At 40.7% G+C, this 15,738-nt stretch overlaps 1 protein-coding gene across 1 annotated transcript in view; it reads left to right on the top strand.

Annotated features, from left to right (window-relative positions):
• tox (thymocyte selection-associated high mobility group box) overlaps positions 1-15,738 on the top strand; it is a 101,763-nt gene that overhangs the window by 59,893 nt on the left and 26,132 nt on the right. The window contains exons 3-5 of the mRNA XM_036966420.1: positions 3,218-3,325; positions 11,584-11,829; positions 15,074-15,325. Coding sequence (XP_036822315.1) covers positions 3,218-3,325; positions 11,584-11,829; positions 15,074-15,325 — 606 coding nt within the window. The remainder of the gene's footprint in view (positions 1-3,217; positions 3,326-11,583; positions 11,830-15,073; positions 15,326-15,738) is intronic.

The raw sequence follows: 15,738 nt of genomic DNA, 5'->3' as shown, positions 1-15,738 counted from the left end.
CTTGAGTGACTGGCAGACCACTCTAGTCCACTTATATCCTATGGGACCCATTCTTTATAAAGAGCACACAGTGCCACCCACAGAGCAGAAGCAGATTAACTGACAAAAGAATTTCCTGACAAACGCCCTCACCTCCATTGTAATGTATACACTTATTTAAAAATATATATCTTTATTTATTTCCACAATTAAATAATAATATGTGTAATAATGTTGGCAGTTGATACAAAGGATTGCACATTACAAAAATTACATTTTTGGCAAACAATTATTGTGATTCAACCTGTATTGTCCCTAACATCCTTACCCCATATCAACAGATGTGGGACACACACACACACACACACACTCCCCACCTTTCCCGCACAAACAACCACAAGCTCAGATGTTCAACAGCTGTTCCATCCCCGAGCCCAACTCAAGAGAAGACTTTTGTAGCTGTTTGAGAAGGCATGGAATATTGAGCAAGATTGGTTAATCAAATCTCCCCAATGTCAAGTCCTAGCTGATGCCCCCCTCCCCAGAAACACACACTGGTCCCCTGTTATGACCATTTTCCCAAGCATCTCTGTGCAGTCATACCTTTTTATTATTTTGTGCCACCAGGGCCGATTGTCCGAGTCTGATTGTCTGGGTGTGTCCCCTTCCTCATGGGGTACTGCAGCTAGTTCCATCAGCTTTTTACCAAAACAGAAGCAGGTAGATGCTCTGTTAGTGTTTTTATTTTTATTTATTTGACCTTTATTTAACTAGGCAAGTCAGCTAAGAACAAATTCTTATTTTCAATGACAGCCTAGGAACAGTGGGTTAACTGCCTGTTCAGGGGCAGAATGACAGATTAGTACCGTGTCAGCTCAGGGGTTTGAACTTGCAACCTTCCAGTCCAGTTAATGACTCTAGCTTTAAGGGACATAACACAATCAAATATTAATAAAGAATTGTATGTTCCTGAGGCAGCCATCATGGCCAGATTAAAATATTATTTCATGTTGTTTTAATTTCACCTTTATTGTGTTTTAGTTCAAACACAGTGTTCCTGTCTGTAGGAAATGGATAATTAACTTACTTTATTAATTAACTAAAGGCTTTGTGTTAATTAGCCGTAGCTTCCCTCCCTTCCCTTAGTCTAGGGGCTGTAGGGCGATGGAGCTAACGAATTGGAGACTGTGGTTTCACAAATAGCTCTTAATAGGATACTGTACCCATGCCTTTTCAAGGGAGGATTGTGCAGTCTAATAACAAGTTGCGCTATGCTATATCACTCAATATGAATGTTATTCAAAAACATTATACCAATCATTTATTTACAACAATGACAAATTGTTCCATTAAAGCTCAACTTCTTCAATCCCATATTTACTGTCTGCAAAAGGATCAATCTCACTGAAAGGAATGGTAATTTAGCTAATAAACATCATATGTAGCAACACATATTCTATTGCTTACATTGCAGTTAACCCTTTTTCACTCTGTTTCATTTCTTGTCATTACGAAGTAGAAGTGTCATGAATTAGTTAAACAAGGGAAAATTACATTTATCCAAAAAATAAAAATTTCGGTCAAGTTCCTAAAATATTGGGCTGGGGAACGATTGTTTTTGGTTTCTGTTCTGACTCATATAAATGTGTGAAAGTGTCGTTTCAGAGCAATTCACACCCTTTGCACGCATATATGAAACTGTCTTCACCTTCGCTATAGTCAGAAACACATTTGCTGAGGTGTGCACAGCATGCCTGGTACTTTAAAAAAAATAATTCTAATGTTTTTCATAGTCATGTAATCAGAGTAATATGCTGAAGTCAATCACCACAATATCTTACAAAACTATCTCAGTCAATGTGAATAATTCATGAAAATGAATGATGGATGTATACATCAGTTATGGCCCACCATTGTTATGCCATTCTACATCAGCAATTTGCATAATTTCTATCAATTGTGATTGGACATCATTTAATCTACTGCATGCCACTCACACAGTCTCCCATATCCATGACAACGGTTTTATTTTATTTACTGAAAATATTGATACTGGTTTACTTAGAATCTCTTAATTAGGACTGTGGTAAAACTTAGAGGAAAACCCGCTTCATTCAGTTTTCTGAAAACCTAATTATATAATAGTTTTATTTTTCAGCGGGACAATTACACAAACTTGAATGCTAAAAACACCCCAGAATGGCTTTCCAAGAGGTGTTGAGTGTTCCTGAGTGGTCCAGTCGCAGTCCTGACTTAACTTTGCTTGAAAATCAGAGACAATGTTTGAATATTGCTACCCAAATTTACTGAGTTTGAGTAATTTTGACAAAAACAATGAATATATGTTGCCCTACGAGTTGTGCAAAGTTGGTAGAATCTTTTTTTAAATAATCACAGCTGTAATGGCTGCCGAAGGTGCTTCGGCCATATATTTACCTCTGGGGTGTGAAGACATACAGATGTAGGAACTTAATTTGATTACCCTTTTGGTGGAGAACTTGTATGTAAAATGTAAAATGTAAAATGTTTAGTGGATTTGAGGTTTAAAAAGGCTTCTGAAGTTTGTAATTTCCACTTTGAAATTTCAGACCTGATTTTCCCTTTTAAAAATGTATCAACCCATACAAAAATGTCCATGAATTATAAACCCACACAGTAATTCACATTCCCTGTTGTATGTCTTTTTCATGGGGTGCACGTCATAAAAACTCAATTCAAAAGTTTGCTTTATTAAATTAGGAATTTCAAATGTCCTTGTGTGTAGCAATGTCATCTAGATAATGTAATTTGATTTAAAAAGCCTTTTCATTGTTAAAATGGGCCTATAATTGTATTTTTATTTAAGACTCTCGCAAGTGATCGTGTAAGTCGCTCTGGATAAGAGCATTGCTAAATGACTAAAATGTAATAATGATCAAATAGTAATGTCTATTCGGATACTTGAATATTCGATTAATCGTGCCCATCATCCCTAATTTCTGCAATAGTAAATGTCTTACCATTCATGTTTCTTGAAAAATATCTCAATGAGGTTAACCTGTATATATGATGGTTAGGTAAAGCATTTTTGTCATTGTTCTCTAGAAGCTAATCTAAGGTTAGTTTTACATTCCCACCCAGATGGTTAATGGCCTAGTTTAAGGATGCTGAGCTGATCCAAGATCTGTGCCTAAGGGTTCTTCCTTCCATCCTTCTATGACTCTGTCGTGACCCTTGAACTTTCTGTTCCCTCTGGTAGTTCCGTGTGCCTCCCAATCCCCACCAGACGCATCTCAGCGCCAAACAGACTGGACCCCTGTGGAAACGAGATGGCCCTGCTCACTCCGATGGATCCCGGCTACCCTGGGTAAATACACAACAACAAATTCACCACCAGTGGGTTTCAGGGCTCAGACACAAGGCAGGCACTTGTCAGTTGATGAAAGTTTAAATCCTCACTCGTATAAAAAGAAAGACTACACACTTCGATCTAATCTCTCCAAAGTGTGTTTGTTATGACAACGTTTTGACCCAGGCCTGCATCATACTGCAAATCAGAATCCCTTCTTACTTGACTTTGGCATATTGATGATGAAGTTTAAGAATGATTCATTATGAAAGATACTGTAGTTCACACACACACACACACACACACACACACACACACACACACACACACACAGTACCTGCACAATGCTTTTTTTCTATACCCACTCTCTTTCCCCCAATACTCCCCCTTCTCCCAGTCTGTCCATCCATATATCCTTTCTTTCTCATCTCTCTTTCCTTTACACCCAGACTCACATCACACACATTCCTTTTACACGCACGCATGCACGCACGCACGCACACACGCACACATACGGTTTACACGCACGCACGCACACACGCACACACACACACATACTGTTTACACGCGCGCGCGCACGCACGCACACACACACACACACACACACACACACCTCATCCACACCTTTGGGATCAGGTAATCCGTTTTATTGGCAGCAACAGTTCTGTTCACCTTGAACATCTCGGCAGCAGACAGGGTTAAGCAACAGCACAGCGCTGCTCTCAAACAGGCGAGGCAGAAAAACAACACAGAATAGAGTATAAAGCCATCAAATCCCTGAGTCTAAAATCAAAGGTGTTATAGAGTTATGACTCAAACACATTTCAATGTAGAATCCAAAATGTTTGAAACCCTGTCCCAGCAATAGGTACAGTATGTTTGATTCTGCATGTCCCCTTCATTGGTTCAGTAGGTGTTAGGTGGATTTCTTATTATTGTGAAACCTGAACTCGTCTCACATCTTTTAGGTCTGTGCTCGGTAGTATTTGGTGAGAGTATTATAGAAGGAAAAATAGAGAGGCAAAAATAAGTTGTTTCATTATTAATTGCGTTGGCAACATTGCAGCTCGCAGATTGTCATGCCAATAAATCATATTTGAATGTGAATTGAAAGCGAGGGGGACTGTTTCATAGGGAAGCCTTTTATGCTGTTGAGGCAAAATTATCTCATTTTGTTAAAACAATAAATATTGAGTCTATTTAATTTGTATTTATTTGTTGCTTTTTAGTCCATGTTGATTATTTTACTCAGGCTTATCTTAGACAAATCTAAAATAGCTATTTTCATTAGTTTTTTTGTATTTATCTCAACTTTTATCTCAAACAATGAAACAGTTGATCCCTGATAAAAATATATTTCTGTAATAAGAGAGTACCTTTCCAGATTGGGCCAATGGTTTATGGGTAGGTCAAGTGCTGAGTGGAACATTTTTAGGCAAAATAAAACAAGAATTATTCATCATAAAAACTGTATGTGTAGGCGGTGTGGGGGCCTTAACTTGGTTGGAGGGAATTCCCCATCTCCCACCCCTCTACCACACACTACATCTTACAGCATTATTAATGATGTGTTGACTAGATATGAGTGAAATGAAAGGAGAGAAATATCTCAATATGATCAAATTATTTTGAAGATGGCTGGTCTGCACTGCACCCATTAGTTGTTACATATTTTCAAATAGAAAACCATTTCATGATTTGATGTTGGTTGAAGTTGACTTATAAGTTGTTAGTCTTTTTTTTCAACTATGGTGAAGGCTCTGCAACTGTTGCTAATCATTGTCATTCTAGAGGCTAATGTTAGGAGAACATTTTCATTTGAATGGTGTATTTGTAATAAGAATACAATATATTTGAATGGGGTTAATCAAAATAGGCCCACTAGCAGGCATTTGCATAGTTCTGAGCAGAAAGGGACTTACCATTGTTCTCAACTGAAAGGGACAATGGGCGATTGAAGAGAATGACAGAAAGAAGAACATCTCATTTATTCAGGACACGGCTTGATATTAGAAAATATGCTCACGAGGCAATGGGCTTTTTGTTTCTAAAGGACAAATGAATGGCAGCATGAAAAACAACTACTTTGTAATAAGACCTTCAGATAATGTTAGTTTAAAAAGTTTTTTACTTTAGGGTGCTAATTATCACAAGTAGAGTTACAAAGGGTCAGAAACTTTCTGGTAAATTTCCGGAATGTTTCCGGATATTTTCCATGTGAAGTTAAGCCCAGGAATTTGGAGAATTTTGCTTAAATTCATCAAAAAAGTTAGCTTATAACAGTGAACCTTTTTTTGTGGGATACACATAAGGCAATTCTAGGTCTTGTGGCATATTTTGTTTAAACTATCCCAAATTCAATGGAATTGCATTCTTCCATCACCTGTGCAGTGCACTCTTCTATGGCATGTACAGCTGATTCTCAAGACCTTGCACACTAATGAGATGCTATTGAGCCCACACTACTACACTGTCTGAGCCAAGGACTACATGCTTTCTGGTAAGATTTGATTACAGTACTGGGTGGGTTGGATATTTTATATGACATACATTATTTTTTGTTAACTAGTAAATAGTAGCCTACTTAAATAACTTGTGAAAACAGTTTCTGCTAGTTAGTTTTTGCTACCATGTGGGTTTTAGCTTGCTTGAGCCTGCTAACTGAGGAGTGTTAATTCATCTGTTTCCCATACATGTTTCATTTCAAAACATTTATCTTACACAGGATTTGTTTAATCTAACTGCTTAACTATTTATCTGTACATGGAATTGTATTTGTTGTTTTTTTAACATCTTTTTTTCTCAATCTTTACAGGAAAACGCCACGGGCACTATCTAATGTGTGGAGACATTTCACTGCAGCTATATATGAATCATATGTAAAGAATGCAACAAGATGCAGAATCATCTGGCCAAGTGCATAAAGTTCCCTCAGCTCTCACAACAAGCAACCTCTGACAAAAGTCCCTCTACTTCTATTTGAGGTGAAAATTATGAATCAGACACCTTATTGATAGCAACAGCTCGTGGTCCTCCTGGAATCAGAAGTTATTTTGGCTCAATGGAGGAACGTAGTCAGAGAAATGCTGATGAATGTTTTGTTCGAACTGTGTATGCAACTGGTTCACATCTGATGCTCACAGGCAATGTGTATTGGACGAGATTTTTGAATGTACTTCACTCAGCATACACCCCTCCAACCAGACATGCTTTATCTACTAATTTGCTGGATGCAGAGTTCAACAGAGTTCAAGTGAAGGTCAAGTAAATCATAGAAAAAGCAGACTGTATTGCAATCATCTCTGATGGGTGGTCGAATGTTCGTGGGCAAGGAATGATTAACTACATAATCTCCACCCCTCAACCAGTATTCTACAAGAGCACAGACACAAGGGACAACAGACACACCGGTCTATACATTGCAGATGAGCTGAAGGCAGTAATCTTGGACCACAGAAGGGATTTGCACTGGTGACAGACAATGCTGCGAACACGAAGGCTGCTTGGTCTAAAGTGGAGGAGTCCTACTCTCCAATCAAACCCATTGTCTGTGCTGCTCATGTATTGAATCTGCTGCCCAAGGACACCATGGCACTGAAACAATGGTTACACTCTACAAGAAAGCCAAGGAAATGGTTAGGTATGTAATGGGTCATCAAGTTATAGCAGCAATCTACCTCACCAAGCAAAGTGAGAAGAATAAGAGCACCACATTGAAGCTGCCCAGCAACACCGATTTGGGTGGTGTTGTCATAATTTTGGTCTCCTGGAGGGGAAGGAGTTGCTCCAAGAAATGGCTATAACACAGTCTGCAGATGGAGACAGTTCTGAAATACATCAAAAAGCGTGAAGACTTCTGCTTGAAGCCCATACACGCCGCAGGGCCCATGTTGGACCCCAAGTATACTGGCAAGAGCATCCTGTCTGGTGCAGAGATCAACAAGGCCTATGGTGTCATCATTACCGTGTCTCGCCACCTTGGCCTGGATGAGGGCAAGGTTCTTGGCAGTCTGGTGAAGTACACTTCCAAGCAAGGGCTTTGGGATGGAGATGCAATATGGCAGCCGTGCAAACATATCTCATCAGCCACCTGGTGGAAGGGACTTTGTGGATCTGAGGCTCTTTACCCTGTTGCCTCCATCATCCTCCAGATCCCACCAACATCAGCCGCCTCAGAGCACAACTGGTCCTTGTTTGGGAACACATACACCAAAGCACACAACAGGCTGACCAATACAAGGGTTCAAAAATTGGTGGCCGTCCAGGCAAATTTTAAGATTTTTTTAACTTGACAACGAGCCATCCTCAACAAGGTTGGAAAGAGAGCGTGAAGATGAGGCCTCAGAGTCTAATGTTCAAGAGGTGGACATTGAGGAGGTCCAGGGAGAAGACATGGAAGCCTGAGAGGAAAACAACCAAAGCTTTAGATTCTAGACTCATCATTTTACAGATGCGATGGATCTTTGGGGATCATTCAATATTCCCTTTATTGTGTTGTTCAGTGTAATCATCCCATGTGAAGAGTCAACTCATTTAATTAAAGTTAAATTCTTAACTCGTTTAAAAAAAAAATTATATTGGAAGGATTTAATCGTTTGCAATTATGTCTACTTATGTCACGCCCTGATCTGTTTCACCTGTCCTCCACCCGCCTCCAGGTGTCGCCCATCTTCCCAATTATCCCCTGTGTATTTATACCTGTGTTCTCTGTCTGTTTGTTTCCAGTTCATCTTGTGCTTGCCAGCATTTTCCTGTCAGCTCCTATCTTTTCCCAGCCTCTCTTTTCTCGTCCTCCTGGTTTTTGACCGTTGCCTGTCCTGACCCTGTACCCACCCTTCTGACCTCTCTGCCTGTCCCTGACCCTGAGTCTGCCTGCTATCCTGTACCTCTGCCTTACCCTGGATTATCAACCCCTGCCTGCCTTGACCTGTCTTTGCCTGCCCCTGTTTCTACAATAAACATTGTAACTTCGACAGTCTGCATCTGGGTCTTACCTTGATTCCTGATATGATAAGGTTAAAGGTTTGTGTTTCTGTCTCCATATGATATGGTAAATATATCCAATACAAAAAACATCTACATTTAAATGGTGTTAATATTAATTTGCGTATTTCCATTAGTTCTCATATATTCCTGTTAATTCCCATATATTCCCGTTAATTCACACGGAAAGTTTCCACCTCTGAATATTCCCCAAAATGTGCACCCCTAATCACAAGGCTACTGCTGTGTGGGCATACTGTATCTTTACTGTAGGGTTCTTAACTTAAGTAACACCTTCTTGACCACAAGAAATTCGAAGAGTCTTTTTTGCCGCTTTTGTAACATTTAAAGGTCCAATATGTTACTTATCTTTCTATTTTTATTCACTGCAGATGGTGTAGATGTGTTAGAAAGTGAGGACAACATGAAACAACACATTGTATTTGTCTTCATCATAGTCTCCAAGATCAAACAGACTGAACAGTAACAAGTGTCGCTGTATTGACATCTTACCCCCTGATGCTGTGACCCTGGACATCCAATTCCTCACCTTTATTACAGATGATGAAGTCACTAATAGACAGGATGATTTATAACAGGGATGAGCAACTGGTGGCTCGGCCTCACTTTTGTAGACCCGCCATTTCATTTCCAAATAAAACATTTTCAAATGTTGGAACTCAGTTGGGGTTTCAACTTACTGTTGAGAGTTAGAATAGTAATTTAGTTGGGGGGTGGGCCTCCAACGAAATTTCACTTAGGGCCCCCAAAAGGCTAGGGTCGGCTCTGACCTGATGTGTGGGTATGGATGTGGGTAAAGAGTTCCGATTCTTTGTGGCCCCCACACCCATCAAAGTTGCCCATCCCTGATTTACAGGTTTACAATACAGTACATATTTTTCTCTCTGTCTCTCTCTCTCTCTATCCATTGATGGTTTGTCTCTCTTCTCTCCTCTTGATCACTTGGTAACCATCACTCTCATGTTACACATGTAACATTGCTGTGTGTCTGGCCTTGACTCAAGTTCTTCCATGACTCTCTTCAGTGTGAGTTATTAGAAAACCAGAGTAGATGGGTGCATACTGTATATTGAGTGTTTTTCTTGGAGGGCCACAGAGTTTAAAAACAACAACTACATTAGAACTCTGCACAGGAAGTTAGTTATGTAACTGTCATGTTTGTTGTTGTTATGTAATTATCAATGTTTTATGTCCATACTTTGAAACGCCTTTGCCACAACATTGACTTGGCCTTTTATTAAGTCCCAATGTAAGGTCTGTCTGTAGGCCTATGTATAGAGAAATGATAAGCAAAACAAAATCATTTGTCAAATTTGAAGCAATATCAATATCATCAAGTAACCCCCAGGCAACAACCATTATGACAATCTTTTTGTTTTTATGACAGTAAAATCAATTCGCGTTCCTGAAAACCTTACTGTATGAATTGTGCCAACATATTTCCTACCAACCAACCAACTTCGACATCTGTGAGAGGAAACACAATCAAATATGCAAATGAATGCAAAATGTTGGCTTTTAGCAGAGAGAGAGAGCGAGAGAGAGAGAGAGAGAGAGAGAGAAGCTGAAGGAAGCTCATTAAAACGATTATTACCGTCTTTTAAAAGAACAGTTGGGCTGGTATTTCAGTAGAGATGGGTTTTGGAACTGATTCTCTGCCTAATTGCCTGGAGTTGGCTGTCTGTCAGCTCCATTTTGTTTTCAGCAAATAAAAGCTGTAAATTAGTGGTAATGAAAATCTTGGAGGGAATCAACGAGGAGGTAGTAGAGGCAGAGTGTAACTCCTGAGCCCTCTGATGAAACTGGGAAAAAGACACTTCTGGGGTAGAGAGAAAAATAAAACATTTTACTTGTGTCAGAAGTGTGATTTGTTGTGCTGTCGTCTTTTGGAACGCTTCACAGAGTAAAACTAAATTGTGTGGGTCTAATTGATCAACAGCAAGTTGATGTCTTGAATAGTTATTTCTCTCTTTATGGAAATGGTTCCTATTTCAGAGCTGTATAGACCAGAGGAGGTTGGTGGGAGGAGCTATAGGAGGACAGGCCCATTTTAATGGCTGGAATGGAATGAATGGAACGGTATCTAACACATCAAACATATGGAAACCATGTTTTACTCCGTTCCATTTACGCCATTCCAGCCATTACAATGAACCCATCCTCTTATAGCTCCTCCCACTATCCTCCACTGGTACAGATACCTTAACACACATTTCCTGTTGATTCGAGGTGAGTGCAGTTTTTGGCCGTGTTTATAGAATAATTTATGGTTTGCTTCAGATTTTTACTGCCTCTCATCTACCTTGTCTGCTATACATTTTCTGAGCTAAAAAGGGGTCCAAAGAGATTGAGAGGGAGACAGATCATCCTGCACAGCCAAGTGGAACTGACTGTGGAGACGCATAAAATAAGCCTTTTAATTAGACGTTAATGAGGGACTTTTTTTTACATACATTTACATACCCTCAAACCCCCTTTTATTTAGCCGGAATCATTCAAAAACATGCCTAATGCATTTACACACATTTGGTTACATGTGAAATGAACTTATATGTTTCCTATGTGTAGTTGATCGTGTATGCATGAATTAAGTCAAGTAATCGGGATTGCATTAACGATGATGATTAATCCTCATTGTTGGTATTGTTGATCATAAGAATCGTTCAAGGCAGTGTACATCATTAATCCTCATTGTTGGTATTGTTGATCATAAGAATCGTTCAAGGCAGTGTACATCATTAATCCTCATTGTTGGTATTGTTGATCATAAGAATCGTTCAAGGCAGTGTACATCATTAATCCTCATTGTTGGTATTGTTGATCATAAGAATCGTTCAAGGCAGTGTACATCATTAATCCTAATTGCCTTCTAATAATAGAACTAATTTAGGAGGTATTTACAGAAGTCCCACTGCAGTCTTAAAAAAGACTCATGGAACTATAGTAGTCTATTAATGACTACTATAATTATCTGAAGCCATCTGCATGTTCTGCATCGCAGTGCTGTAGTTGAGCTGTAATATAATACTGTAGTAATAATGAATTGGATTGATTTTCAGACACTCAAAGAGCTTTATGTTGTACAGGGGAAACTCACCTCATCCACTAGTATCAATGTGTAGCATCCACCTCTACTGTGCTCTTAGCCTAATGTGTTTGAGTGCTCAGTTTGGTTGGACTTGCATCCACTAAAACATTTCTCCTAAATGCTAATATTGCTATGTTATTATTCTCTAACATATTCTGTTTCTCCCGCTCCTCTTCTTTTACAGTCCTACCCAGTGCCCAGTTTGGGGGATGAAGACTTCAACATTCCCCCCATCACACCTCCCACCATCCCAGAACACATGCTGCACCCCCACCTACCAGAGTCGGAGTCTGGCTCCTACCACCCGCTGGCTCCCGTTCACTCCCAGAGTGGCCTACACCCCTTCCACCTTCAGGGAATGGACATGATGGGCCAGGATGGAGGGCTCTTGAGCCAAAATGGCAGCCTGATGTCCAGCACCCTGTCTGTGGTGAGTCTAGCCTGATGCCACTAGCAAGCAGTGTGCGATTTTCTGCTCTGGAGGGCAGCTGTGGGTGCAGGCATATGTTCCATACCAGTAACAACACACCTGATCCAAGTAATCGAGGGCTTGACGAGCGGTTGGTTGGTTCAATCAGGTGTGTTGGTGCAGGGATAGAACAAAATCCTGGACACCCCATTGGGTCTCCGCTGTACTAATGGATGACCCATTCGTTTTTAGATGGTTGATGGGGAGTTTTCCCCTGATATTTATTCACTAGAAATCGAAAACAATCTAGTGGGGTGACATTCAGAAGAAATACACTCAATGCAAGTCTTGACTTTTGAAAAAGGGATGAAACGAAACTTTAACTTTTAGATTTGTCTTTCCATGCAGAAACCTCACAATGTGATAGGTGACATGACTAACCGTGGTTAACTACTCTGCATAGGTATTGGAGATCATCTCCCATTCTCGTCAAAGTGAAACTTCTCACCTCCCGCTCTCAGACATTATTCTTTCTGCCTTTGGCCATGTTCACCATATTCAATATTATGTGTCATCAGCACCTCCACCACTGAGGAGCTACATGGTCTTTATGATTTTCCCTAGTGCATATTTATTTCCATTAATCAGACCTGTGTAGCTGTGTGTGTTTAGCTCCCAGGTCCTACTAGCCAGGGATATGGAACCTCATAGCCTCATTCTTAAACCATATAACCCAATTTCCCTTTTCAATGTGGGACTTAATGATTTCCAAGGCTGGACATATCAGCTTATTTTCCACTTTAGGCCAAACATCTTGTCTATGACCATATTATGTTTCACATTCACTAAGTAGTTAACATCTTGTCTATGACCATATTATGTTTCACATTCACTAAGTAGTTAACATCTTGTCTATGACCATATTATGTTTCACATTCACTAAGTAGCTAAAACATCTTGTCTATGACCATATTATGTTTCACATTCACTAAGTAGTTAACATCTTGTCTATGACCATATTATGTTTCACATTCACTAAGTAGTTAACATCTTGTCTATGACCATATTATGTTTCACATTCACTAAGTAGTTAACATCTTGTCTATGACCATATTATGTTTCACATTCACTAAGTAGTTAACATCTTGTCTATGACCATATTATGTTTCACATTCACTAAGTAGTTACATCTTGGCTCGAATCCCCGAGCTGACAAGGTAAAGGTAAATCTACCGTTCTGCCCCTGAACAGACCCACTGTTCCTAGGCCGTCATTGAAAATAAGAATTTGTTCTTAACTGACTTGCCTAGTTAAATAAAGGTCAAATATATATATATTTTTAAATATTATGTTTCACATTCACTAAGTAACTTAAACATTAGTGTTTTCTATTGCTCAACATTCGTAAATTGTTGTTGTTGTTTTTTGCAAGAAGGGAAAAGGAGCAGGGGTGGATGACCTGCTGGCTGAAAGACTCCCCAGATTGACAAAGGGTATTTTGTTCCCATTCACCTTAATGTTCTCACAGAACATCCATTTAGAGTGGCTATGAATTATGGTTGCCAGGCAACGAGGCTGAGAGCTTGTTGCCGCGGCAAGGAATGAAAGAGGCTGGACTGATGGAACCATGTCTTCTATACGTTTAGCCTTCATTCTCTCAGTTTCTGGCCATATTGTTGCTAACCACCGTTAGGGGAATATAATGAACTCTATTTGAGTAAGTGTTCGATTAATAGAGAAATTGTCGAAGAGAAATTCAGTTCTGGGATGTGATTTTTTTCACAGAACCCGGGGATAAAAGCAGTGTATCTTTACACCTTTTTATTTGAGAAGATATTCAAAAGAATGATGTAGGTCTAGAGATAAGTAGTTTACTTTTTCCTTAATTTAAAATGTACTAAGCAGAGGGGGAGATGGTGGGATGTTGGAAAAAGAATAATTCCTAATATGTTACTTAGCCAGTCATGAGCCAAACTACCCCAATCACTTTTATATTAAAAAAAACTTAACATCTAGCTTTTTACCAGCATTCCACTACCGCCAGTTTCCTGTTCGTAATGCACTAGTTTGCATTTTCCCCTCCCAATGAAATCCACCCACGTTATTGATACCATAAGGTAGGGTTGTTAGTCAGACAAAGATAAAATAATCTTTGGTATCCATTCATATTAGTGTCATAATGATGACCTGGCTTGTGACTCACCTCTCCGATACTTCGGAAAGTTCCCTCACGTCACCATGGGGATTAGGTTGTTTTCCACTGTAACCGACAGTTGCTAAACTTTTACGATGATGTGCTCTATCTGGCGGTACCAACAGTTACACATCTGTATAAGGAGAAACTCAGTGGTTGGGCACAGGAAGTAGCCTGGAGGAAAAAGAGTGTGTTATTCACCTATTCTTCAAAAAGAGGAGAGAAGAGGCAGAAGAGGTCATGGGGTCGTTGGTGATATAAGGGGTGAAGGTGTTAGTTTGCTGGAGGGGATGGAGGTAATCTCTGTAGATTACAGAGTTAACAGGAGTCACCTGTCCTGGTGTTAAGGTGAGCCTCTCCTCCCAAGCCTCACCTGTCCTGGTGTTGAGGTGAGCCTCTCCTCCCAAGCCTCACCTGTCCTGGTGTTGAGGTGAGCCTCTCCTCCCAAGCCTCACCTGTCCTGGTGTTGAGGTGAGCCTCTCCTCCCAAGCCTCACCTGTCCTGGTGTTGAGGTGAGCCTCTCCGCCCAAGCCTCACCTGTCGGGGACATTGTGTATGACATGGTGTCGGGGACATTGTGTATGACATGGTGTCGGGGACAATGTGTATGACATGGTGTTGGGGACATTGTGTATGACATGGTGTCGGGGACATTGTGTATGACATGGTGTCGGGGACATTGTGTATGACATGGTGTCGGGGACAATAGCAGGTGTGAGGCGTCGGACCTGTCAGTCCCTGTGGTATCAGGTGACCTGGCCACACTCTGGGGTGGGGTGGGGGCAGGGGGCCACACTGAAGAGGCTATTCAAGCACAACCTACAACCGTGTTTCCTGTGGAAAGACAAAAATTACATTGTTCTTATGCTGAAGAATGTTAGTTAGGATTTCAGTCATGGTTGAAACAAAGATGTGTGTGAAGAACCATTAGTGAGTGTATATGTGAGTGAGTGTGACTGAGCAGAGCTGTTTCAAGAGCGTTTCTAGGAGTGGGATAAAGAGAGTTAAAAGTAGCATTATTGTATGCTATTTTAATGCCATTTAAAAACAACGCTACATTTTTTCCCCCAGATGCAACAAATGGTCAACTCCGATTCCCGGTACAGCAGCCATCAGCCAATGGAAGCACTCAGATCCAGGAGCCAATCAGGCATGGGACATCAGAGTCAACTTACCACCATCAACCAATCACAACTCAACACCCAGTTGGGACTGAGCGGAAACAACGTTACCCATAATTCCCCATCTCCCCCTGGGAGCAAGTCGGCCACACCCTCTCCTTCTAGCTCTGTTCATGAGGATGACAATGAAGAGTCAATAAAGGTGAGAAGAGTGATTGGCACACACACTGATGTCGACGCCTCTCTCACACACACACTGATGTCGACGCCTCTCACACACACACACACACACACACACACTGATGTCGACGACCTCACACACACACACTGATGTCGACACCTCTCTCACACACACACACACACTGATGTCGACGCCTCACACACACACACACTGATGTCGACGCCCTCACACACACACACTGATGTCGACGCCTCTCTCACACACACACTGATGTCGACGCCTCTCACACACACACATACACACATACACACACACACATACACACACTGATGTCGACGACCTCACACACACACACTGATGTCGACACCTCTCTCTCACACACACACACACACACTGATGTCGACATCCTCACACACACACACTGATGTCGATGC

This window comes from Oncorhynchus mykiss, chromosome 28 (assembly GCF_013265735.2).
Source record: "Oncorhynchus mykiss isolate Arlee chromosome 28, USDA_OmykA_1.1, whole genome shotgun sequence".
In the NCBI taxonomy this organism is placed as follows: domain Eukaryota; kingdom Metazoa; phylum Chordata; class Actinopteri; order Salmoniformes; family Salmonidae; genus Oncorhynchus; species Oncorhynchus mykiss.
The sequence above is the reverse complement of the archived record's forward strand: the minus strand, read 5'-3'. Positions and strand labels throughout refer to the sequence as shown.